General features: G+C 47.6%; 1 protein-coding gene across 1 annotated transcript in view; it reads left to right on the top strand.

Annotated features, from left to right (window-relative positions):
- MYO10 (myosin X) overlaps window positions 1-25,984 on the top strand; it is a 754,439-nt gene that overhangs the window by 227,188 nt on the left and 501,267 nt on the right. Inside the window, exons 6-9 of the mRNA XM_069219725.1 lie at window positions 11,158-11,282; window positions 13,467-13,480; window positions 13,601-13,685; window positions 16,472-16,575. Coding sequence (XP_069075826.1) covers window positions 11,158-11,282; window positions 13,467-13,480; window positions 13,601-13,685; window positions 16,472-16,575 — 328 coding nt within the window. The remainder of the gene's footprint in view (window positions 1-11,157; window positions 11,283-13,466; window positions 13,481-13,600; window positions 13,686-16,471; window positions 16,576-25,984) is intronic.

Genomic DNA, 25,984 nt, shown 5'->3' with positions numbered 1-25,984 from the left:
GAACTGCTTGGAGTAATCTGGAGCTTTTAGAACTGGTGCTGTGCACATTGCTTGTTTCAGGGTGTCAAAGGCCTGTTGGCATTGGGCATTTTCTTGGAGGTGAGTTCTGTGAGGGCTGTCACTATGGATCCATATCCCTTCACAAACCTCCTGTAATACCCAGTCAAGCCAAGGAATGCCCTGACTTGAGTCTGGGTTTTTGGAGCGGCCCAGTCCAGAATAGTCTGGATCTTAGGCTGGAGTGGCTGAACTTGGCCTCCACCTACAAGGTGTCCCAAGTAAACCACAGTTCCCTGCCCTATCTGGCATTTGGATGCCTTGACAGAGAGGCCTGCTGATTGCAGAGCCTTCAAAAACCTTCTTCAGGTGGACCAGGTGATCCTGCCAGTTGGAGCTAAAGACAGCAATATCGTCAAGATAAGCTGCACTAAAGGACTCCAAGCCAGCAAGGACTTGATTCACCAACCTTTGGAAGGTGGCAGGGGCATTCTTTAAACCAAAGGGTAAACTGATAATGCCCATCAGTCGTGGAGAATGCTGTCTTTTCTTTTGCTCCGGGTGCTATTTTGATTTGCCAGTACCCTGCTGTTAAGTCAAAGGTACTTAAGAATTTGGCAGCACCTAATTTATCAATCAGTTCATCAGCCCTTGGAATGGGATGGGCATCTGTCTTGGTGACAGAATTAAGTCCTCTGTAGTCCACACAAAACCTCATCTCTCTCTTTCCATCTTTGGTGTGAGGTTTGGGGACTAAGGCCACTGGGCTAGCCCAGGGGCTGTCAGAGTGCTCAATTACTCCCAATTCCAGCATCTTGTGGACTTCCACCTTGATGCTTTCCTTTACTTGGTCAGACTGTGTGAAAATTATGTTTTTGACAGGCATGCTGTCTCCTGTGTCCACATCATGGGTACACAGGTGTGTCTGACCAGGGGTTAGGGAAAAGAGCTCAGCAAACTGTTGCAGGACCTTCCTGCAGTCAGATTGCTGTTGGCCAGAGAGGGTGTCTGAATAGATCACTCCATCTACTGAACCATCTTTAGGGTTTGATGAGAGGAGATCAGGGAGAGGTTCACTCTCAGCTTCCTGGTCCTCATCTGTTACCATCAACAGATTCACATCAGCCCTATCATGGAAGAGCTTAAGGCGGTTCACATGGATCACCCTCTTGGGGCTCCTGCTAGTGGCTAGGTCCACCAGGTAGGTGACCTGACTCTTCTTCTCTAGCACTGGGTAAGGGCCACTCCATTTGTCCTGAAGTGCCCTGGGAGCCACAGGCTCCAGAACCCAGACTTTCTGCCCTGGTTGAAATTCAACCATTGCAGCCTTTTGGTCATACCAAAACTTCTGGAGCTGTTGGCTGGCCTCAAAGTTTTTTTACTTGCCTTTTCCATGTACCCTGCCATCCTTGAACGAAGGCCAAGCACATAGTCCACTATGTCTTGTTTAGGCTCATGAAGAGGTCTCTCCCAGCCTTCTTTCACAAGAGATAGTGGTCCCCTTACAGGGTGGCCAAACAGAAGTTCAAAGGGTGAGAACCCTACTCCCTTCTGAGGCACCTCTCTGTAAGCAAAAAGCAGACATGGCAAGAGGACATCCCATCTCCTTTTGAGTTTTTCTGGGAGCCCCATGATCATGCCTTTTAATGTCTTGTTGAATCTCTCAACAAGGCCATTAGTTTGTGGATGATAGGGTGTAGTGAATTTATAAGTCACTCCACACTCATTCCACATGTGCTTCAGGTATGCTGACATGAAGTTGGTACCTCTGTCAGACACCACCTCCTTAGGGAAACCCACTCTGGCAAAGATACCAATGAGGGCCTTGGCTACTGCAGGGGCAGTAGTCGACCTAAGGGGAATAGCTTCAGGGTATCTAGTAGCATGATCCACTACTACTAGTATGTACATATTCCCTGAGGCTGTGGGAGGTTCAAGTGGACCCACTATGTCCACACCCACTCTTTCAAAGGGGACCCCCACCACTGGAAGTGGGATGAGGGGGGCCTTTGGATGTCCACCTGTCTTACCACTGGCTTGACAGGTGGGACAGGAGACACAAAACTCCTTAACTTTCTGGGACATGTTGGGCCAGTAGAAGTGGTTGACTAGTCTCTCCCACGTCTTGGTTTGTCCCAAATGCCCAGCAAGAGGAATATCATGGGCTAAGGTCAGTATGAACTCTCTGAAATCCTGAGGCACTACCACTCTCCTAGTGGCACCAGGTTTGGGATCTCTTGCCTCAGTGTACAGGAGTCCATCTTCCCAATAGACCCTATGTGTTCCAGTTTTCTTGCCATTGGACTCTTCAGCAGCTTGCTGCCTAAGGCCTTCAAGAGAGGGACAGGTTTCTTGCCCCTTACACAACTGCTCCCTTGAGGGTCCCCCTGGGCCTAGGAGCTCAACCTGATAAGGTTCTAACTCCATTGGCTCAGTTCCCTCAGAGGGCAGAACTTCTTCCTGAGAAGAGAGGTTCTCTTTTTGTTGTTGTGTTGCAGCTGGTTTCCCAGTTGTCTTCCCTTTCCTCTTGGTAGGCTGGGCCCTTTTTCCAGACTCCAGCTCTACTTTTTCACCCTGAGCCTTGCACTGTGCCCTTGTCTTGACACACACCAGTTCAGGAATACCCAGCATGGCTGCATGGGTTTTCAGTTCAACCTCAGCCCATGCTGAGGACTCCAGGTGATTTTCAAGCAAACAGTCTACTGGGATATTTGAGGAGACTACCACCTGTTTCAGGCCATTGACCCCTCCCCACTCTAAAGTTACCATAGCCATGGGACGTACTTTAGTTTGATTGTCAGCATTGGTGACTGTATAAGTTTGTCCAGCCAGGTATTGACCAGTGGAAACCAGTTTCTCTGTCACCATGGTGACACTGGCACCTGTATCCCTGAGGCCTTCTACACTTGTCCCATTAATTAAGAGCTGCTGCCTGTATTTTTGCATGTTAGGAGGCCAGGCAGCCAGTGTGGCTAAATCCACCCCACCCTCAGAGACTAATGTAGCTTCAGTGTGACACCTGATTTGCTCTGGGCACACTGTTGTTCCCACTTGGAGACTAGCCATTCCAGTGTTAGCTGGAGTGGAGTTGGAAGTGGTACTTTTCTTGGGACAGGCCTTGTCTCCAGCTTTGTGTCCAGGCTGATTACAACTACGACACCAGGACTTTTTGGGATCAAAGTTTTTACCCTTGTACCCAAAATTGTTTTGTGAAGAGGCTATGGGCCCACCCTCCTGTGCAGGTTTTTGGGGGCCTGAAGAAGACTCTTTACTATTTTTGTTTTTGGATGTCTCAACACTCTTCCCCTGGGGAGGCTTTGTGACCCCTTTCTTTTGGTCACCCCCTGTGGAAGTCTTGGTCACCCTAGTCTTGACCCAATGGTCTGCCTTCTTTCCCAATTCTTGGGGAGAAATTGGTCCTAGGTCTACCAGATGCTGATGCAGTTTATCATTTGAACAATTACTCAATAGGTGTTCTTTCACAAATAAATTGTACAGCCCATCATAATCATTAACACCACTGCCTCGAATCCAACCATCCAGTGTTTTCACTGAGTAGTCCACAAAATCAACCCAGGTCTGGCTCGAGGATTTTTGAGCCCCCCTGAATCTAATTCTATACTCCTCAGTGGAGAATCCAAAGCCCTCAATCAGGGTTCCCTTCATGAGGTCATAAGATTCTGCATCTTTTCCAGAGAGTGTGAGGAGTCTATCCCTACACTTTCCAGTGAACATTTCCCAAAGGAGAGCACCCCAGTGAGATCTGCTTACTTTTCTGGTTACACAAGCCCTCTCAAAAGCTGTGAACCATTTGGTGATGTCATCACCATCTTCATATTTAGTTACAATCCCTTTAGGGATTTTCAACATGTCAGGAGAATCTCTGACCCTATTTATGTTGCTGCCACCATTGATGGGACCTAGGCCCATCTCTTGTCTTTCCCTTTCTATGGCTAGGATCTGTCTTTCCAAAGCCAATCTTTTGGCCATCCTGGCTAACTGGATGTCCTCTTCACTGAGGCTATCCTCAGTGTTCCCAGAGGTGCTGGACCCTCCTGTGAGGGAAGCAGCATCTCTGACTATCACATTTAGAATCAGGGATTGAGTGTCCCTGGGTTCTCTAGTTAGGACTGGAAGGTGGGAATTCTCCTCCAAGTCACTATCATCATCCTCTGGGTTGTCATCCTCAGAGGGGTTGGCTTTTTCAAAGTCTGCCAAAAGCTCCTGGAGCTGTAGTTTGGAGGGTCTTGAGCCAATTGTGATTTTCTTTAGGTTGCAGAGTGACCTTAGCTCCCTCATCTTAAGATGGAGGTAAGGTGTGAGGTCGAGTTCTTCCACATTCATCTCTGCACTAGACATTATGGCCCTCATTCCTACATTGGCGGGCGGCGGTTGCCGCCCGCCATGCGGGAACCTCCAATCTGCCGCCATGCGGTCAAAAGACCGCTGGCGGCATTCCGACCTTCCCGCAGGGCCAGCGGGCGCTAACAACATTAGCGCCCGGCGGCCCGGCGGGAAGGGGGCCTGCAACATTGAAGCCAGCTCCGAATGGAGCCGGCGGTGTTGCAGGTGTGCGACGGGTGCAGTTGCACCCCTCGCGCTTTTCACTGTCTGCTATGCTATGCAGACAGTGAAAAGCAGGCTGGGGCCCTGTTAGGGGGCCCCAGGACACCCGTTCCCGCCAGCCTCTTCCTGGCGGTGTAAACCGCCAGAAACAGGCTGGCGGGAAGGGGGTCAGACCGGTGGAAATCCGGCAGGAAACCGCCGGACCCGGTTTTCTGACCGCGGCTTTACCGCCGCGGTCAGAATGGGCAGGGAAGCACCGCCAGCCTGTTGGCGGTGCTTCCGTCATTTTAGCCCTGGCGGTCTCGGACCGCCTGGGTTAGAATGACCCCCTATGTTTCTAAAAGTTGGAATTCTTTTTAAGAATCTAAAACTAGTTCTAGAATCTAATTCAAACTTTTACAAAACTTTTAAACTCTAAAAGAAAGGCTAACAGGGACTAACACAAGGCCCTAGCAGGACTTTTAAGAATTGAGAAAAATAGCACAAATTGTAAAAATCAATTTCTAATGACAATTTTTGGAATTTGTCGTGTGATCAGGTATTGGCTGAGTAGTCCAGCAAATGCAAAGTCTTGTACCCCACCGCTGATCCACCAATGTAGGAAGTTGGCTCTGTATGCACTATTTCAAAGTAAGGAATAGTATGCACAGAGTCCAAGGGTTCCCCTTAGAGGTAAGATAGTGGCAAAAAGAGATAATACTAATGCTCTATTTTGTGGTAGTGTGGTCGAGCAGTAGGCTTATCAAAGGCGTAGTGTTAAGCATTTGTTGTACATACACACAGGCAATAAATGAGGAACACACACTCAGAGACAATTCCAGGCCAGTAGGTTTTTGTATAGAAAAATATCTTTTCTTAGTTTATTTTAAGAACCACATGTTCAAATTCTACATGTAATACTTTGCATGAAAGGTATTGCAGGTAAGTACTTTAGGAACTTTGAATAATCACCATAGCATATATACTTTTCAAATAAAACACACATAGCTATTTTAAAACTAGACACTTAGTGCAATTTTCACAGTTCCTAGGGGAGGTAAGTAATTGTTAGTTCTTGCAGGTAAGTAAACCACCTACGGGGTTCAGGTTTGGGTCCAAGGTAGCCCACCGTTGGGGGTTCAGAGCAACCCCAAAGTTACCACACCAGCAGCTCAGGGCCGGTCAGGTGCAGAGTTCAAAGTGGTGCCCAAAACACATAGGCTTCAATGGAGAAGGGGGTGCCCCGGTTCCAGTCTGCCAGCAGGTAAGTACCCGCGTCTTCAGAGGGCAGACCAGGGGTGTTTTGTAGGGCACCGGGGGGGACACAACTCAGCAGCACGGGGCGGCCGGGTGCAGTGTGCCAACACACGTCAGGTTTGTCGTTGAAATCAATGGGAGACCAAGGGGTCTCTTCAGCGATGCAGGCAGGCAAGGGGGGGGCTCCTCGGGGTAGCCACCACCTGGGCAAGGGAGAGGGCCTCCTGGGGGTCACTCCTGCACTGGAGTTCCGATCCTTCAGGTCCTGGGGTCTGTGGGTGCAGGGTCTTTTCCAGGCGTCGGGATCTGAGAGTCAGGCAGTCGCGGTCAGTGGGAGCCTCGGGATTCCCTCTGCAGGCGTCGCTGTGGGGGCTCAGGGGGGACAACTTTGGTTACTCACAGTCTCGGAGTCGCCGGGGAGTCCTCCCTGAAGTGTTGTTTTTCCACAAGTCGAGCCGGGGGCGTCGGGTGCAGAGTTACAAGTCTCACGCTTCTGGCGGGAAATGCAGTTGTCTTTAAGTTGCTTCTTTGGAAACAAAGTTGCAGTCTCGGGTGAACAGGGCCGCTGTTCTCCGGAGTTTCTTGGTCCTTTTAGAGCAGGGCAGTCCTCTGCGGATTCAGAGGTCGCTGGTCCTGGGGAAAGCGTCGCTGGAGCAGTTTTCTTCCAAAGGGGGAGACAGGCCGGTAGAGCTGGGGCCAAGGCAGTTGGTGTCTCCGTCTTCTCTGCAGGGTTTTTCAGCTCAGCAGTCCTCTTCTTCTTAGGTTGCAGGAATCTGAGTTCCTAGGTTCAGGGGAGCCCCTAACTACAGAATTTAGGGGTGTGTTTAGGTCAGGGAGGGCAGTAGCCATTGGCTACTGTCCTTGAGGGTGGCTACACCCTCTTTGTGCCTCCTCCCAAGGGGAGGGGGTCACATTCCTATCCCTATTGGGGGGATCCTCCATCTGCAAGATGGAGGATTCCTAAAAGTCAGAGTCACTTCCTCTCAGGTTGCCTTAGGGGCTGTCCTGACTGGTCAGTGACTCCTCCTTGTTTTTCTCATTATCTCCTCCGGCCTTGCCGCCAAAAGTGGGGCCGTGGCCGGAGGGGGCAGGCAACTCCATTAGCTGGAATGCCCTGTGGTGCTGGAACAAAGGGGCTGAGCCTTTGAGGCTCACCGCCAGGTGTTACAGCTCCTGCAAGGGGGAGGTGATAAGCATCTCCACCCAGTGCAGGCTTTGTTACTAGCCACAGAGTGACAAAGGCACTCTCCCCATGTGGCCAGCAACATGTCTCGAGTGTGGCAGGCTGCTAAAACCAGTCAGCCTACACGGGTAGTTGGTTAAGGTTTCAGGGGGCACCTCTAAGGTGCCCTCTGGGGTGTATGTTACAATAAAATGTACACTGGCATCAGTGTGAATTTATTGTGCTGAGAAGTTTGATACCAGACTTCCCAGTTTTCAGTGTAGCCATTATGGTGCTGTGGAGTTCGTGTTTGACAGACTCCCAGACCATATACTCTTATGGCTACCCTGCACTTACAATGTCTAAGGTTTGGCTTAGACACTGTAGGAGCACAGTGCTCATGCACTGGTGCCCTCACCTATGGTATAGTGCACCCTGCCTTAGGGCTGTAAGGCCTGCTAGAGTGGTGACTTATCTATACTGCATAGGCAGTGTGAGGTTGGCATGGCACCCTGAGGGGAGTGCCATGTCGACTTACTCGTTTTGTCCTCACCAGCACACACAAGCTGGCAAGCAGTGTGTCTGTGCTGAGTGAGGGGTCCCCAGGGTGGAATAAGATATGCTGCAGCCCTTAGAGACCTTCCCTGGCATCATGGCCCTTGGTACCAGGGGTACCAGTTACAAGGGACTTACCTGGATGCCAGGGTGTGCCAATTGTGTAAACAAAAGTACAGGTTAGGGAAAGAACACTGGTGCTGGGGCCTGGTTAGCAGGCCTCAGCACACTTTCAATTAAAAAAATAGCATCAGCAAAGGCAAAAAGTCAGGGGGTAACCATGCCAAGGAGGCATTTCCTTACAATATCTCATTTGGGTTGATGGCTTTGGTGTAAATCCATCATGACTGCAATATTTAATTTTGAAAACAAGGGACCTGCCCTCTATGCAAGAGGTAAAAGAAAACATTTGAGCTGCATGAACTAAGCTTTACAGTAATCAGCCTGGTGGATTGCGGTACATGTTGCATATGTTTATCATTTGTAGAGGGAAGATTGCTGTCACTTAACCATATATGTTGACAGGCTGAAATATCTAAAAACCTGGATTACATTTCAGAGTCAGTATGTTTCTTAAGGGCTAAGTGCCCTCTCCTGTGTGGTTGACCAGTGCTTAATTTGAGCTGGTGGTTGCAGATGGGGCCCACCATCACTCTTTTTTTTGGTTGTGTCAGTCTTTGACCCAGAGCAATAGCTAGAAAAAAGGGGGGCAGAAGACACAAGAGAAAGATGGAAAAACTGTGACAAAGGGAGAAAGCAAGGATTGAAAAGAACCAGCTACTGTGAGATAACGGGGTATGGAGTGCTTGTTGGTGGATTAAAGAGGTATTAGGTGGAATCAAGACTACGTAGCCTTGGTATTCGGCATGCCGACATTCAGTAGTGCCGGCTGCAGACTTCTGAGCAAAACTTTGGGCACCGCCACTTATTCTTTTACTGATTTAGCACTGAGTAAAACCTTAGGTGTTTGGCAAATTTACAACATAAATTCCTTGCATTGTAATCATGACAGCTTCATGAGTTTGGAGGAATGATCCTTATATTTTAAGTGCTGGAGGTTGGATCTTTTAAACCTTTGGTATACATAACTTTTCTTTAATTTGGGGATGCTTGGCATATGCACCTTTGACTATTACTATTGATCTGAAGAACTTGTGATTTTTCAGCGTGGCCGTGGACACGGAGAGCTGCAGGTCTGAATGTGCCTGCAAACAACTAGATCTTCCTACGTGGTCCCCTAGTGTGTTTCTATGAGCAGTGGAAACACACACACACAATGTTTTGATATTTTAGAGGTGTGGGTCATATATGGCTCTGAGTCAGTACAAACTCAAAAACTGAGGACTGTTTTTTTTTTTCGGAGACCAGATATGTGTCCGCTTCCAATAAATTATTGGTGATCTCACCACCAAGCCAAATTAAATTGCCCGCAGCTTTCAGCCATGTGGTACCATAGTTGACAAGCATGGATGTGTGCATCTGGGTTTGGATGGATGGTGAAACAGCATAGAAAGTTTATAGTGTGTGATAGATTGATGCATCAGTTGAGCAGGTCCCAGGAGTCTCCTGAAGTAGGAGTCCCACATAATGTGAGGTTTTGGTCTAGAATTGTATTATGTTGACATGTTTTCCTTTTTGTGGATACTAATATGGAACCTTGGCACGACTGCAGAACAGCTGTGGGCTTGGTACGTCTTTCTAGCACGTTGTAGGGAGACAGTGTTTATCTGTTCGGTTTTTCTTCCATATTGTAAAGGTTGAGTGTACTCAAAGTGCAGGCTTGGTGCTTGCAAGGGGTGCAGGCTTGAGAGTGTCAGACTCTGTTTGTCTCATCAGGACCACAAGCAAATATATTTTCCAATCAGAACAGGATTGCGGTCTCCAGGCACTTTCATCTGTTACTCTCTCAGGATGGGAGCCACCAGGAGCAACCAACTCTGTTTCAGTTGTGATGGAGATATGTAGCAAATAACGACAAAGATGTACATAAACATCCACAGAAAAAATAAATACAGCAGTGAACATTGAGAGCTATTACTGTGTGGAAGGAGGGTCTCTACGCTATCGAATTTAAAGGCAAGCAGCCTGTGACACGTTTTGTAGTTTGTCACTTCAAGCAGTCAGTCAGACCAGTGAGGACTTTGCATGAGTGGCTCATGTCGTCTGGCTGAAGCATGTGTTTAACGTACCTCTGTCAATGGCATAGCTGTCAATTGTACAACAGGTGCAGCGGCACCGCGGCCTAGTAGTGTGAGTGGCACATTACACCACAATTACAACTTTCCTTAACCATTCAACTACTCCATTTCCCTTGCTGTGATTGAAGCCTGTGTCATCCATACTAAACAACAGGCTTCTCTGGAAGGTCACTTTGTGGTCTAGTCTTCTCTGTCAGTTTCTTTCTCTAGTGTATGCACGATCTCAGCTTGCACTGTTTTGGATTAAAAAGACACTCTCTAGTTAAATATCCACTCAGTCGTGGCTCATGTGATGCCAAAAGCTGCTGCATGTCGACTGATCATTTAATGGAAACAGACCAGTGGCGGCCGGCAGCTTTAGGAGGGAGGGGGGCAGGCGGGACACACACACGCACACACACACACACACACATTCTTTCACACACAGACATGCACGCACATCCATTAACAACACTCATACCATTCAAACATGCACGCACGCACGCACCAAACATTCATTTTAAAAGATCGCACACATTCATTCTTTCACACACACACGCACGCACGCACATCCATTAACAACACTCATAACACTCAAACATGCACGGGCGCACCAAACATTCAACTTAAAACATCACACACACACACACACACACACACTTACCTTCAGCCTCCAGGTCCCAGGAGAGTTGGGACTGCTGCCTTCCAGCCATGAGGGAAGGCAGCAGTCCCAGCCTCGTCACAGAGTTGGATGGGGTCAGTGAGACTGCTGACCCCACCCCACTCTTTGACGAAGTGTCACTGATTGACACTCGCCCTGGACACTTCAGGGCTTAACCTGAAGCGCCCAGGGAGAGTGTAAATTGGTGACGCTTTCCGTGTCACCCAGGGGAGGGCCTCGAGGCACCTTTGCTGAGCCGAGGAGGTCATGCCCATAGGAGCTGTGACCTCCTCAGCCCAGCAAAGTTCAGCTCAGGCAGCCAGGAGTGTGCGCAAATCACGCATGTCTCACTCCTGGCTGCCTGAGCTGAACATGGAGAGTGTCTGCCAGGCTGGCCTTTGTTCAGCCTGACAGACACTCTTCGTGAGGGGCAAAAGGTGGGGGGGCGTGGCTACCCCGCCCTAAAGGACGGGCCGCTACCGAAACAGACTGTTATTCATGCGTACTATGTTAGAACCCAGCAAGCACTTTCTCCCAGTGATGAATGAATGTGCCTACAAATGCTTTAAATTAGTGACGAGGGAGCCTATAACTTGAGGCGCTTCACACCGCAGATCAATATTTCAGGAAGAAACTAATTTTAACTGGCGTAAGTCGATGGATTTGAGAATCTTGGAGTTGTGGTGCACGATGGTTAGATGTGTACAATAGGATTATACTTTCTTTAAAATCCTCAGAAGTGAAATGCCCTTCCTTTGATGTGCCTCACCAGTTTGCCCGGATGTCTTCTTCTGTTTTTACAGCCCCATCATGGAAGCGTTTGGAAATGCGAAGACGGTGTATAACAACAACTCCAGCAGATTTGGGAAGTTTATCCAGCTTAACATCTGCCAGAAGGGGAACATTCAGGGAGGAAAAATAATAGATTGTATCCTTTTATATGTATCTTATTGGTTGCTGGGCAGATAGCTCAGGGAGGCAAGAGTTTGCTACTGATATCTGATGTGTTCTGCACTTTACAAGTTCAGCCTTTCCTCCTTCTGAAATCTATTGAAGAGTGTTATTACATAGCGTAATAAGAACACTTGTAGTTCAGAGTGCTTAAAAATGGGATACAATAGATCACTTATCCCTATATAAAACAAGCATAGACAAAACCAATAGGGCTGCCAGCATCGTGGGTTTGTCAAGGCTTGGTGTGTTTTGTCAAGGTTTTTGCAAAACCTTATTGTTAGGAAGCTGCAAGGCCCTCATCAGTAAAAAAAACATTTTCTGAAAGCAAAACGATTTTTGGTCTCAGCACACATTATCGTAGTAGTCCCTGGCCCTTAAGGGAACTGCCTTGTGTGTGGATGTGCTCCTTGTGAAAGGGCAGAATGCATCACTCGTAGAGAAGTTAGCTAGTCGCTGAAGTGGTCTGACCTTTTGCCTCATGCTGTATGCTGTAGTGAACAGAAGACAAATGTGAATGACACAATAACAAAACATTGGATTAAGACGGCTGGCCCCTACAAGTAAACAAATTGTACATAAAATTATTGTAGAGTCAAAAATTCTTGGTTATCACCACACCTCATTAAAATACATCTTATTTTGTTCCATTTTAATATGCAGGTGCATAAAGACTTCTGCTTTTGATTAACATAGTTGTGAGAAGATGTACATGTGTGCATTCTTGTACCTTCACTATAGTGCAATAGTTTTTCCTCCAGATACTATGATTACTGTCAAGTCATAAATGGTGTCGGTGAAATAGCCGATTCCTCGGTTGCATGGCTGCAGCAACCTATGGAATTGGGGCACAGTGATGTGAGAAAAGGTGGCCCCTGGGGCTAATCCTTTAGATAAGCACAGGGTGTCTGTATATGCCACATGCATGCTATTCACTTTCTCACAGCCATCAACAGCTGATTCAGTGCTAAGGATTATTCATGTGTGGAATTAGCCTGCATTCGTAACTGCGTCTATTCTCACCCTCTTTCCAGCACCACATGCTTACATGCAGCAACATTTGACGCGCTGGGCTTCCATCACATCATCAAACCTTAGGCGTCTCACCCAACAAGCCTCATATTAGGCAACCTGTTAACAATATCCCTCAGACATGCCCTGCAAAGGGCACCCAGGAGCCTGATGAATTTTGAGTGCTTAACAAGCTCGCAAGAAATTTAATACACCAGAAAGCTCCCCGGGCGCCTCCCAAGGGATGAGGGAGCACTATACAGATAACAATACAATACAATACAATACAATACAATACAATTCAGTACAGTTCAATACAGTGTTTCAGAATAATATGGTTGTAGGAAACAGCTCCTAATAATGTGTGCACTCAGGACATCCACCCACAGGAATCAGCAAAGGCAGCAGTATCCCTTGTGCAAATTACCTGACCTGAGAGAGAATACTTAATGAGATAGTTAGTGCTCTAATGCGCAAATGACTGACTGTTCACTAATGTTTGGGAGTCTATTTTGGTGTTGTCTTCTTGAGCCTGCTTTTTAGTCTGCACACTCTGCCGGTATTCCTACATATCATATTCTCTAGAAGGCCCTTGTGCATAAATTAGTTGTGTCATTTGATTCAAGGAAAGTCCTATGTGTATTTATTTACAGGAAATTAAACAGCAATAATTGACATTTATTTGGCCAACATAAGCCTAGCACACTGAACCAGGAAGGACTATTGGCTAAGGCAATGGCACAGTATCAGGGGGTTTCAAATTGGCCAAGCTATCTCGCTTCAGAGATCTGTTTACTCACTTGTAGATCTGGAGGGACAAATTTGTTGGTTTTGACGTCAGTAGTCCTTCCCCGTCGAAGCAATGTCCAGTGTTGAGCACCAACTTTAAATTGCAGAATTTCAGCGGAGTGACCAAAGCTCCAAGTTCTTGTACGCCATTCACATCAAACATTTATTATTTTCAAAAGCTATACAAGGTTCTCCTTTTAGGGTTTCCTAATGCATTGTCTCACATTCTTACTACCAACATGCAGCCGCCAGATCCTCTTTAGCAGTCCAGCGCCAGCAGACACTCTTCCCCAGCCACATTCATTACTCCTCTCTTGTGTTAACCATATCTTCCTTGACCTGTGCTTTTTTCCATCTCAAGATTTATTAGAAAAAGTAAGTCACCATTTACTACTTTTTCATTATAGATATTATTGCAATTAGCTTTAGTATGTTATTTGTTTTTTCAAAGTAGAGACAAACCTATAAGCCTAACAAGAACGTTGTTCTTTGCAGAACCGAGTTGTGAGGCAGAATCCCGGTGAGAGGAACTACCACGTTTTCTATGCCCTGCTGGCAGGGGTAGAAGGCGAAGAAAAAGGTTAGTGTGAGCACACACAGTAAAGTGCTAGAGGAGGTATCTGCATGCAGGTGGTTGCCAAAGTTATTGCAGAGCGATCCCAGTTGGCCTATGTGCTGGGTTAATAAAAAGCAAAAGAGTGTGATTTCTCTAATATAAATTTTCAAAATAATGATAACGCAGTGTTTCAAAATGAAGTCTTTGATAAATCAATCAGGGCTTCAAAGAAAATGCACCTAGACTAACTTTGGTATAACAAAAACTATTGAATGCAACTGACACCAGTACCTTAACCACACATGTAAAGGTACTAGGTAAAGGTAGCTTCTTCCTGGCCAAGAAAGCCCCTTAAGACATAGGGTTAGCCAGCACATTTTATACCCCTCGCTCACCAAACCCTTGTTCATATGTGTGTTCTTCATGCACTAACTCAAGATAAATGTCTAAAGCTATGTGTCAGAATGTTCCACTCACAATTAACCTAGATATACATTTTAAGGGATTCCCAATAAATCTAGTCACTACAAGCAAAATATAGATTCCCATATGTAAATTGGACAATTGGCAGCAATATGTTTGTCAGCAATGCACAATTTCACAACTACATTTTTCCCTTTTTTTTGTTCCACTTTGGAAATATTTTCCCAAGCAGAGAAGTTCCTTCCGTTGCACCTCTTTAAAATTATGGACTTCTGTGGGCCTTTTTCACACCGTCATTGCACTGTTACTCCAGCATTAAATTCCCCTGTGTGGCTGTACAAGTTGGGTTCCAAGCCCCATGGAATTTCTTGCAATTGCCCACAGAGAAATAATTTTGTGACTGTTCTTCACCTTACCATTATACACCACACCCCGTTCCTGGGGGACACACTTGTTCCCTACTTTAACCTTAATCTCATGACTATGAATACAGAAAATCTAGCCGTGCCAGTTTCCAATGTTATAAGTTCCAACTGAAGGTGTAAATGGCTACAGAGCCAGGTTTTCTGATCATTGATATGTCTTGTATGCCCTCAAATGAAACGTTTTCAGCATCTGTAAAGAACCCAACTTGGGTCTGATGGCTCAGTAGACTTTTAAATCCACCCCATGAATCTGTGTTTGAATCTTAATGGGTTAATTCAGCATTTCATCCATCTGAGGTCAATAAAATGAGTACCTTTGAGGAGGGTGGCGATAGTCAGTGCCAGGGGGCCCGAAAGAGTCAATGTGAGTATTGTAAATACCTGTTATGATACCTTAAGTGCTCAAGATGTTTTGAGAGTTGGTCCCTACATTTTGAAATAGCAGCTGGATAGAAAAGGCTACGGGGACAGAGGAGGTAGCCTAATAAAGGTTTTAAGTAATTACAGAGGGAGATAAATGAGCAGACAGAATGAGCATGGCAGTCTTATTTGCCCCAAAATGTATCTTTATATTGCAGCTCCTCTAAATATATCTGTTTATTGTTTGCTCTGAATTTTATTACATCGCTTCAGAGAAATAAGGTAAGTAGTCATTTTACATGGTTATTTGTGTTGCAAAGCGAGAGGAACATTGAATGCGGAAGTAGAGGAGATGGTTGATGTTAATGTTATCAAGAACAGTCTACTTTGTATCTTCTTGTGTTATTTGTTGATGTGAAATCCTATGTTATTACTCTGCAGCAGTGATTGATCTTCTAATAAGGGGACCAGAAGCCTGTAAAGTCTCATGATATGGCAATACTTCAGTGACATGATAGTATTTGCAGGACTCTGCAAATATAGGCGGTCATTCTGACCGCGGCGGGCGGCGGTCGCCGCCCGCCATGCGGTCCCCGCCGAATGACCGCCCCGCGGTCAAAAGACCGCGGCGGCCATTCCAACTTTCCCGCTGGGCCGGCGGGCGACCGCCAAAAGGCCACCCGCCGGCCCAGCGGGAAAGCCCCTGCAACGAGGAAGCCGGCTCCGAATGGAGCCGGCGGAGTTGCAGGGGTGCGACGGGTGCAGTGGCACCCGTCGCGATTTTCACTGTCTGCTAGGCAGACAGTGAAAATCTTTGTGGGGCCCTGTTAGGGGGCCCCTGCACTGCCCATGCCAGTGGCATGGGCAGTGCAGGGGCCCCCAGGGGCCCCACGACACCCGTTCCCGCCATCCTGGTTCTGGCGGGGAAAACCGCCAGAAACAGGGTGGCGGGAAGGGGGTCGGAATCCCCATGGCGGCGCTGCAAGCAGCACCGCCATGGAGGATTCCCTGGGCCAGGGGAAAACCGGCGGGAAACCGCCGGTTCCCCTTTTCTGACCGCGGCTTTACCGCCGCGGTCAGAATAGCCCTGGAAGCACCGCCAGCCTGTTGGCGGTGCTTCCGCGGTCCCCGGCCCTGGCGGTCATGGACCGCCAGGGTCGGAATGACCTCCATAATCCTCATTATATTATGATTGCTTTATTCTCTCTGCCTAAACAACCCAGTGTCACCTAGAACACCGTGTAAAAACTCACAACACATACTATCTGAAACAGTGCTCTAATGGAGAAAAAATGGTCGAAAGGGCCGAGAAGAATGGGCACTCATTATATGTCTTGGCTTGGGTTTGGGTCCAGCTTGTTGTCTTGTAATGAAAGTGAAAAATTGAAAGCAATCCTGAAACTGTTGTCACGCTTGTTAATATTGGCATTGATGTAACATTTCTCTCTTCAAAAAACGATTAAGCTTTTTTGTCTCCTTTTGGACTTTTTGTTTTACTCCCTTGTTCGTCTCTAACACACGTATCTGCCTATGTTTCTCCTCTTTCTCCAACACCCAAACATTTGCCCCCCCACTTGCTGCGGTGCTGCTGCGGTACCACAGAGGCCTTTTATTTATTGAATCCAGAGAATTACCACTACCTAAATCAGTCGGGGTGCACTGCAGATCGGACAATCAATGACAAGGAGAGCTTTCACGAAGTCAAAGTAAGTTGATCTTGTCTTTCAATGGTATGTCCTTTAAATAAAAAATAAGACTGCCTCATTTGATGTTTCTCTTTTTCTGTGATGGTGCCTTTATTAGTCCACATTACCCCCATACATGGAGCTAATGGATGGGTGACTAGATTCCCTGCCTCCACACCGTGTCCTTTTTCAAGCACAGGGAGGTGTTTTGAGTTAGCGCGGTAGAAGTCTCTTGATTCTGTCGGCCATCTTGTAGGAAGCAATGTAATAGGCACAGTGGGCAAAACTCTGTTGAAACTGAATGCTGCTCAGAGTAAATACTGGTGGTTAACATTAACTCAGGCTTTGACATCCACCACAATTAATTATTTTCCCATCTTGCAAGAAGACTTATCTTTTTATTCCTGAAACTAAAAAAATGTCTAGACTGTCTCTGCATAATTTGAAATGAAGCACGTAGGCTTTTCGTGCCTGTTCCAACTCTGTGTGTATGGGGGAGGTGGCTGGGGGGGGGGGCAGTACATTCCATGACTGTATGTCAGAAGTTGTTGAGTGTCTGCAATGTGAAAAATGCTAACCAAAACCAAACCAGCCAAAAGGAATAAGACCTCAATGTTCCCGCCTTTCTCTCCAGGACTCAGAAGCAGGGAGGCCAAAAATTAGTAGTTGTGAAATGTTCAACATTCTCAAAGTCAGTTAGTCTGAAATAATGAAACCCATCTGCAGGGACAGATTGTGCCTTGCCACCTTTTTGTACTAGAAATAAATTCCAGATCACAAAGGTAGTTTTTTGGACTTGTGCTTCTGTTCAGAATTAAATATGAGAAAAAACGCAGACATTTCTGCCCATTGAACACTACCTTTGAGGTCAAAAGTACTCACACACACTTACTACCTTTGCCATGGTTCATTTTTTTCTCACGAGAATCTATTTCTTCATTTGCCATCGCTCAGATGGTTTTTCTATTTTAAAAGCCCCTGCCATTGATTGATGCCTTAGCTATTGGCCTCGTATTTAATATCAGTACTAATAAAGATACTAATGGTTTTGGCCAGTTGATGGTGCATATCTCCTTTGTACATTGTGGAGTATTGTTCTTTTGCAACATCGTCAGCCTGTCAACATTTCTTTATTCAGCAAACACCATAAAAGTATAAAAAACAAAACAGACATAAAAAAAAATTCCAGAGTTCATGATAAACCAACACTGTAATCCAAAACTAAAATACTAACTTAGAAAATGATACCACTATAACATGTCAGCCCATAAATATTAATCAAAAGCAGTGCTAAACAAATACAGCATACCAGTGCTTATCCAATTTACATATCTACAGAAGTACTAAACAAGGCTGCTCTAATATAGTTTAAAACAGCATCACAAATCTCAAATGACCCTATGTAGGAAGTTGGCTCTGTATGCACTATTTCAAAGTAAGGAATAGTATGCACAGAGTCCAAGGGTTCCCCTTAGAGGTAAGATAGTGGCAAAAAGAGATAATACTAATGCTCTATTTTGTGGTAGTGTGGTCGAGCAGTAGGCTTATCAAAGGAGTAGTGTTAAGCATTTGTTGTACATACACACAGGCAATAAATGAGGAACACATACTCAGAGACAAATCCAGCCAATAGGTTTTGTTATAGAAAAATATCTTTTCTTAGTTTATTTTAAGAACCACAGGTTCAAATTCTACATGTAATATCTCATTGGAAAGGTATTGCAGGTAAGTACTTTAGGAACTTTGAATCATTACATTAGCATGTATACTTTTTACATAAAACACAATAAGCTGTTTTAAAAGTGGACACAGTGCAATTTTCACAGTTCCTGGGGGAGGTAAGTTTTTGTTAGTTTTGTCAGGTAAGTAAATCACTTACAAGTCTTAGGTTTGGGTCCAAGGTAGCCCACCGTTGGGGGTTCATAGCAAACCCAAAGTTACCACACCAGCAGCTCAGGGCCGGTCAGGTGCAGAGGTCAAAGAGGTGCCCAAAACGCATAGGCTGCAATGGAGAGAAGGGGGTGCCCCGGTTCCGGTCTGCCAGCAGGTAAGTACCCGCGTCTTCGGAGGGCAGACCAGAGGGGTTTTGTAGGGGACCGGGGGGGACACAAGTCAGCACAAAAAGTACACCCTCAGCAGCGCGGGGGCGGCCGGGTGCAGTGTGCAAACACGCGTCAGGTTTACAATGATGTTCAATGAGAGATCAAGGGATCTCTTCAGCGTCGCAGGCAGGCAAGGGGGGGGCTCCTCGGGGTAGCCACCACCTGGGCAAGGGAGAGGGCCTCCTGGGGGTCACTCCTGCACCGGAGTTCCGTTCCTTTAGGTGCTAGGGGCTGCGGGTGCAGGGTCTTTTCCAACTGTCGGGAAATGGAGTTCAGGCAGTCGCGGTCAGGGGAAGCCTCGGGATTCCCTCTGCAGGCGTCGCTGTGGGGGCTCAGGGGGGACAACTTTGGTTACTCACGGTCTCGGAGTCGCCGGAGGGTCCTCCCTGAGGTGTTGGTTCTCCACCAGTCGAGTCGGGGTCGCCGGGTGCAGTGTTGCAAGTCTCACGCTTCTTGCGGGGAGTTGCAGGGGTCTTTAAGTCTGCTCCTTGAAACAAAGTTGCAGTTCTTTTGGAGCAGTGCCGCTGTCCTCGGGAGTTTCTTGTCTTTCTCGAAGCAGGGCAGTCCTCAGAGGATTCAGAGGTCGCTGGTCCCTTGGAAAGCGTCGCTGGAGCAGGGTTCTTTGGAAGGCAGGAGACAGGCCGGTAGGACTGGGGCCAAAGCAGTTGGTGTCTTCTGGTCTTCCTCTGCAGGGGTTTTTCAGCTCGGCAGTCTTCTTCTTCTTGTAGTTTCAGGAATTTAAATTCTTAGGTTCAGGGGAGCCCTTAAATACTAAATTTAAGGGCGTGTTTAGGTCTGGGGGGTTAGTAGCCAATGGCTACTAGCCCTGAGGGTGGGTACACCCTCTTTGTGCCTCCTCCCAAGGGGAGGGGGTCACATCCCTATCCCTATTGGGGGAATCCTCCTTCTACAAGATGGAGGATTTCTAAAAGTCAGAGTCACCTCAGCTCAGGACACCTTAGGGGCTGTCCTGACTGGCCAGTGACTCCACCTTGTTTTTCTCATTATCTCTCCTGGACTTGCCGCCAAAAGTGGGGGCTGTGTCCAGGGGGCGGGCATCTCCACTAGCTGGAGTGCCCTGGGGCATTGTAACACGAAGCTTGAGCCTTTGAAGCTCACTGCTAGGTGTTACAGTTCCTGCAGGGGGGAGGTGTGAAGCACCTCCACCCAGAGCAGGCTTTGTTTCTGTCCTCAGAGAGCACAAAGGCTCTCACCGCATGAGGTCAGACACTCGTCTCTCAGCAGCAGGCTGGCACAGACCAGTCAGTCCTGCACTGAACAATTGGGTAAAATACAGGGGGTATCTCTAAGATGCCCTCTGTGTGCATTTGTTTAATAAATCCAACACTGGCATCAGTGTGGGTTTATTATTCTGAGAAGTTTGATACTAAACTTCCCAGTATTCAGTGTAGCCATTATGGAGCTGTGGAGTTCGTTTTTGACAGACTCCCAGCCCATATACTCTTATGGCTACCCTGCACTTACAATGTCTAAGGTTTTGCTTAGACACTGTAGGGGCATAGTGCTCATGCACATATGCCCTCACCTGTGGTATAGTGCACCCTGCCTTAGGGCTGTAAGGCCTACTAGAGGGGTGACTTACCTATGCCACAGGCAGTGGGAGGTTGACATGGCACCATGAGGGGAGTGCCATGTCGACTTAGTCATTTTCTCCCCATCAGCACACACAAGCTGGCAAGCAGTGTGTCTGTGCTGAGTGAGGGGTCCCTAGGGTGGCATAAGACATGCTGCAGCCCTTAGAGACCTTCCCTGGCATCAGGGCCCTTGGTACCAGGGGTACCAGTTACAAGGGACTTACCTAGGTGCCAGGATTGTGCCAATTGTGGAAACAATGGTACATTTTAGGTGAAAGAACACTGGTGCTGGGGCCTGGTTAGCAGGGTCCCAGCACACTTCTCAGTCAAGTCAGCATCAGTATCAGGCAAAAAGTGGGGGGTAACTGCAACAGGGAGCCATTTCTTTACACAAGCCCCCCCCAGCCCACAGGCCAGGAGACTCAGCCAAAGCTGGGAGAGTCTTCCTAGTCTGTCAGGCGAGGAAGAGTAGAGGAAATAGGCTGGTTTGTTGCAGGGCCTACTCTGCCTTACATCCTCCTGTTCAGGTCATTCCCTCTGGGGAACTGACCCACTTCCACAGTGATAGGACCTAGTCTGAACTGCCTCTTGTCTGTGCTTTTTATGTCTTCACCCATTCTCTCTATTTTGGGGTTAGAGGTATCCACCTCTGCTAATCTTATCTTAGCCAGGGTCACCCCTAGCTTACCCAAAGAGGTTACCCAGAGCTGGAGTAACCCCACCATGACCAACAGGGTCAGGGGGCCTAACTTGCTATTTGGCATGGGGTCAGACCACCATGCCAAGGATAGTGCAGCCATAAAGGCTAACACCCAGCAGAGGCCACTGACAGCTGTCAGTGCCCAGAACCACACCTTTAGCTCTTCACCTACAAGGGAAGGGGCTAAGTTACAGGCTTCTTTGGGTTCAGGGTGCCTGTCTGCTGTATTAGAGTGGGGGGTTACCACATCTTGTAGTAAACACCCTTCTTCCACTCTTTCTTCTGTTAGCTGAGGGGCCACCCACTCAGACTTAACAGTTGCCTGACTAGCCAGGACTTCTTGTGGGTCAGGTTGGACTTTATCAGAGCCACTTTTGGAGTTCTCCCCTACTGGAGCAGAATCTCCTTGGCTTGCTGGAACCTTGGTTAAAGGTTGTCCACCTTTCCTACTCTGTTTCCTTTTCTTTTTCTTCTGGGGCCTACTTGCATTTACTGCAGAGGCAGGCACTCCAGAATCCTTGGGAGAGGACTGGCACTGGACCAGTTCCTCTCTTGGGCTCTGACTAACCTCTGGGTAGTCATTTCCAAGGAGACAATCAAGGGGGAGGTCTGTACTGACTACCACCCTTCTCCAGCTAAAAGTCCCACCCACTTCTATGGGCACAAAAGCCACAGGCCTATCAGTGACCCTGTCTGGGCTAACTCTTACTCTGGCCATCTCACCAGGGATGTACTGGTTTGAGAACACCAGCCTATCATGTACAATAGTGTGACTGGCACAAGTGTCTCTCAGGGTAGTGGCTGGGATTCCATTCACCAGTAGGTGGTGGAAGTGTCTACTTCCCTCTGGAATCTCCAACTCACCGGTTGGGCCCTTTTTCCAGTTGAAGGCTATGAAGACCTTCTCATCTGAGGAGTCATCCCCAATGGCTACACTGGTCACCCCTGGGATTTTGCTAGGGGGTTTGTTTTTGGGACAAGAAGTGTCCTTGGTGTGGTGCCCTGTCTGTCTACAGTTATGGCACCATGCCTTAGTGGCATCCCAGTCCTTACCCTGGTACCCACCTTTGTTTTGGGTTGTGTCTCTGGGCCCACCCACCTGGTCTGGTTTTTGGGGGCCTACAGAGGACTCTTTTTCTTTGTTTCTAGTGTCACCCACTTTCTCCTGAGGATGTTTTGTAACCCCTTTCTTTTGGTCACCCCCAGTGGAAGTTTTGGTTACCCTAGTCTTGACCCAGTGGTCTGCCTTCTTTCCCAATTCTTGGGGAGAAATTGGACCTAGGTCTACCAGATACTGATGCAACTTTTCATTGAAGCAGTTACTTAAAATGTGTTCTTTCATAAACAAATTATAAAGCCCAACATAGTCATGCACTTCATTTCCAGTTACCCAACCATCCAGTGTTTTCACTGAGTAGTCTACAAAATCAACCCAGGTGTGGCTCGAGGATTTTTGAGCCCCCCTGTATCTAATTCTATACTCCTCAGTGGAGAATCCAAAGCCCTCAATCAAGGTACCCTTCATGAGGTCATAAGATTCTGCATCTTTTCCAGAGAGTGTGAGGAGTCTATCCCTACACTTTCCAGTGAACATTTCCCAAAGGAGAGCACCCCAGTGAGATTTGTTCACTTTTCTGGTTACACAAGCCCTCTCAAAAGCTGTGAACCATTTGGTGATGTCATCACCATCTTCATATTTAGTTACAATCCCTTTAGGGATTTTCAACATGTCAGGAGAATCTCTGACCCTAGTTATGTTGCTGCCACCATTGATGGGTCCTCGGCCCATCTCTTGTCTTTCACTTTCTATGGCTAGGATCTGCCTTTCCAAAGCCAATCTTTTGGCCATCCTGGCTAACTGGATGTCCTCTTCACTGGAGTTATCCTCAGTGATTTCAGAGAAGTTGGTCCCTCCTGTGAGGGTGCCAGCATCTCTGACTATTATGCTTGGAGTCAGGGCTTGAGAGGCCCTGTCTTCCCTAGATAGGACTGGTAGGGGGGAATCACCCTCCAAGTCCCTATCATCATCCTCTGTGTTGCCATCCTCAGAGGGGTTGGCCTTTTCAAACTCTGCCAACAGCTCCTGGAGCTGTAGTTTGGAAGGTCTGGGGCCCATTACTATTTTCTTTAGTTTATAGAGTGACGTTAGCTCCCTCATCTTAAGATGGAGGTAAGGTGTGGTGTCGAGTTCCACCACATTTATCTCTGCACTAGACATTATGCTTCTAAAAGTTGGAATACTTTTTAAGAATCTAAAACTAGTTCTAGGTTCTAATTCAAACTTTTACAAAACTTTTAAACTCTAAAAGAAAAGCTAAACAGGATCTAACACAAGGCCCTAGCAGGTCTTTTAAGAATTTAGAAACATTTCAAATTGCAAAAACAATTTCTAATGACAATTTTTGGAATTTGTCGTGTGATCAGGTATTGGCTGAGTAGTCCAGCAAATGCAAAGTCTTGTACCCCACCGCTGATCCACCAATGTAGGAAGTTGGCTCTGTATGCACTATTTCAAAGTAAGGAATAGTATGCACAGAGTCCAAGGGTTCCCCTTAGAGGTAAGATAGTGGCAAAAAGAGATAATACTAATGCTCTATTTTGTGGTAGTGTGGTCGAGCAGTAGGCTTATCAAAGGCGTAGTGTTAAGCATTTGTTGTACATACACACAGGCAATAAATGAGGAACACACACTCAGAGACAATTCCAGGCCAGTAGGTTTTTGTATAGAAAAATATCTTTTCTTAGTTTATTTTAAGAACCACATGTTCAAATTCTACATGTAATACTTTGCATGAAAGGTATTGCAGGTAAGTACTTTAGGGACTTTGAATCATTACATTAGCATGTATACTTTTTACATAAAACACAATAAGCTGTTTTAAAAGTGGACACAGTGCAATTTTCACAGTTCCTGGGGGAGGTAAGTTTTTGTTAGTTTTGTCAGGTAAGTAAATCACTTACAAGTCTTAGGTTTGGGTCCAAGGTAGCCCACCGTTGGGGGTTCATAGCAACCCCAAAGTTACCACACCAGCAGCTCAGGGCCGGTCAGGTGCAGAGGTCAAAGAGGTGCCCAAAACGCATAGGCTAGAGAAGGGGGTGCCCCGATTCCGGTCTGCCAGCAGGTAAGTACCCGCGTCTTCGGAGGGCAGACCAGAGGGGTTTTGTAGGGCACCGGGGGGGACACAAGTCAGCACAAAAAAGTACACCCTCAGCAGCGCGGGGGCGGCCGGGTGCAGTGTGCAAACACGCGTCAGGTTTACAATGATGTTCAATGAGAGATCAAGGGATCTCTTCAGCATCGCAGGCAGGCAAGGGGGGGGCTCCTCGGGGTAGCCACCACCTGGGCAAGGGAGAGGGCCTCCTGGGGGTCACTCCTGCACCGGAGTTCCGTTCCTTTAGGTGCTAGGGGCTGCGGGTGCAGGGTCTTTTCCGGCCGTCGGGAAAATTTAGTTCAGGCAGTCGCGGTCAGGGGGAGCCTCGGGATTCCCTCTGCAGGCGTCGCTGTGGGGGCTCAGGGGGGACAACTTTGGTTACTCACGGTCTCGGAGTCGCCGGAGGGTCCTCCCTGAGGTGTTGGTTCTCCACCAGTCGAGTCGGGGTCGCCGGGTGCAGTGTTGCAAGTCTCACGCTTCTTGCGGGGAGTTGCAGGGGTCTTTAAGTCTGCTCCTTGAAACAAAGTTGCAGTTCTTTTGGAGCAGTGCCGCTGTCCTCGGGAGTTTCTTGTCTTTCTCGAAGCAGGGCAGTCCTCAGAGGATTCAGAGGTCGCTGGTCCCTTGGAAAGCGTCGCTGGAGCAGGGTTCTTTGGAAGGCAGGAGACAGGCCGGTAGGACTGGGGCCAAAGCAGTTGGTATCTTCTGGTCTTCCTCTGCAGGGGTTTTTCAGCTCGGCAGTCTTCTTCTTCTTGTAGTTTCAGGAATCTAAATTCTTAGGTTCAGGGGAGCCCTTAAATACTAAATTTAAGGGCGTGTTTAGGTCTGGGGGGTTAGTAGCCAATGGCTACTAGCCCTGAGGGTGGGTACACCCTCTTTGTGCCTCCTCCCAAGGGGAGGGGGTCACATCCCTATCCCTATTGGGGGAATCCTCCTTCTACAAGATGGAGGATTTCTAAAAGTCAGAGTCACCTCAGCTCAGGACACCTTAGGGGCTGTCTTGACTGGCCAGTGACTCCTCCTTGTTTTTCTCATTATCTCTCCTGGACTTGCCGCCAAAAGTGGGGGCTGTGTCCAGGGGGCGGGCATCTCCACTAGCTGGAGTGCCTTGGGGCATTGTAACATGAAGCTTGAGCCTTTGAAGCTCACTGCTAGGTGTTACAGTTCCTGCAGGGGGGAGGTGTGAAGCACCTCCACCCAGAGCAGGCTTTGTTTCTGTCCTCAGAGAGCACAAAGGCTCTCACCGCATGAGGTCAGACACTCGTCTCTCAGCAGCAGGCTGGCACAGACCAGTCAGTCCTGCACTGAACAATTGGGTAAAATACAGGGGGTATCTCTAAGATGCCCTCTGTGTGCATTTGTTTAATAAATCCAACACTGGCATCAGTGTGGGTTTATTATTCTGAGAAGTTTGATACTAAACTTCCCAGTATTCAGTGTAGCCATTATGGAGCTGTGGAGTTCGTTTTTGACAGACTCCCAGCCCATATACTCTTATGGCTACCCTGCACTTACAATGTCTAAGGTTTTGCTTAGACACTGTAGGGGCATAGTGCTCATGCACATATGCCCTCACCTGTGGTATAGTGCACCCTGCCTTAGGGCTGTAAGGCCTACTAGAGGGGTGACTTACCTATGCCACAGGCAGTGGGAGGTTGGTATGGCACCCTGAGGGGAGTGCCATGTCGACTTAGTCATTTTCTCCCCATCAGCACACACAAGCTGGCAAGCAGTGTGTCTGTGCTGAGTGAGGGGTCCCTAGGGTGGCATAAGACATGCTGCAGCCCTTAGAGACCTTCCCTGGCATCAGGGCCCTTGGTACCAGGGGTACCAGTTACAAGGGACTTACCTAGGTGCCAGGGTTGTGCCAATTGTGGAAACAAT

Source organism: Pleurodeles waltl, chromosome 2_2 (genome assembly GCF_031143425.1).
Source record: "Pleurodeles waltl isolate 20211129_DDA chromosome 2_2, aPleWal1.hap1.20221129, whole genome shotgun sequence".
Taxonomy (NCBI): domain Eukaryota; kingdom Metazoa; phylum Chordata; class Amphibia; order Caudata; family Salamandridae; genus Pleurodeles; species Pleurodeles waltl.
Note: the sequence above shows the minus strand (reverse complement) of the source record. Positions and strands in the feature narration are given on the sequence as shown.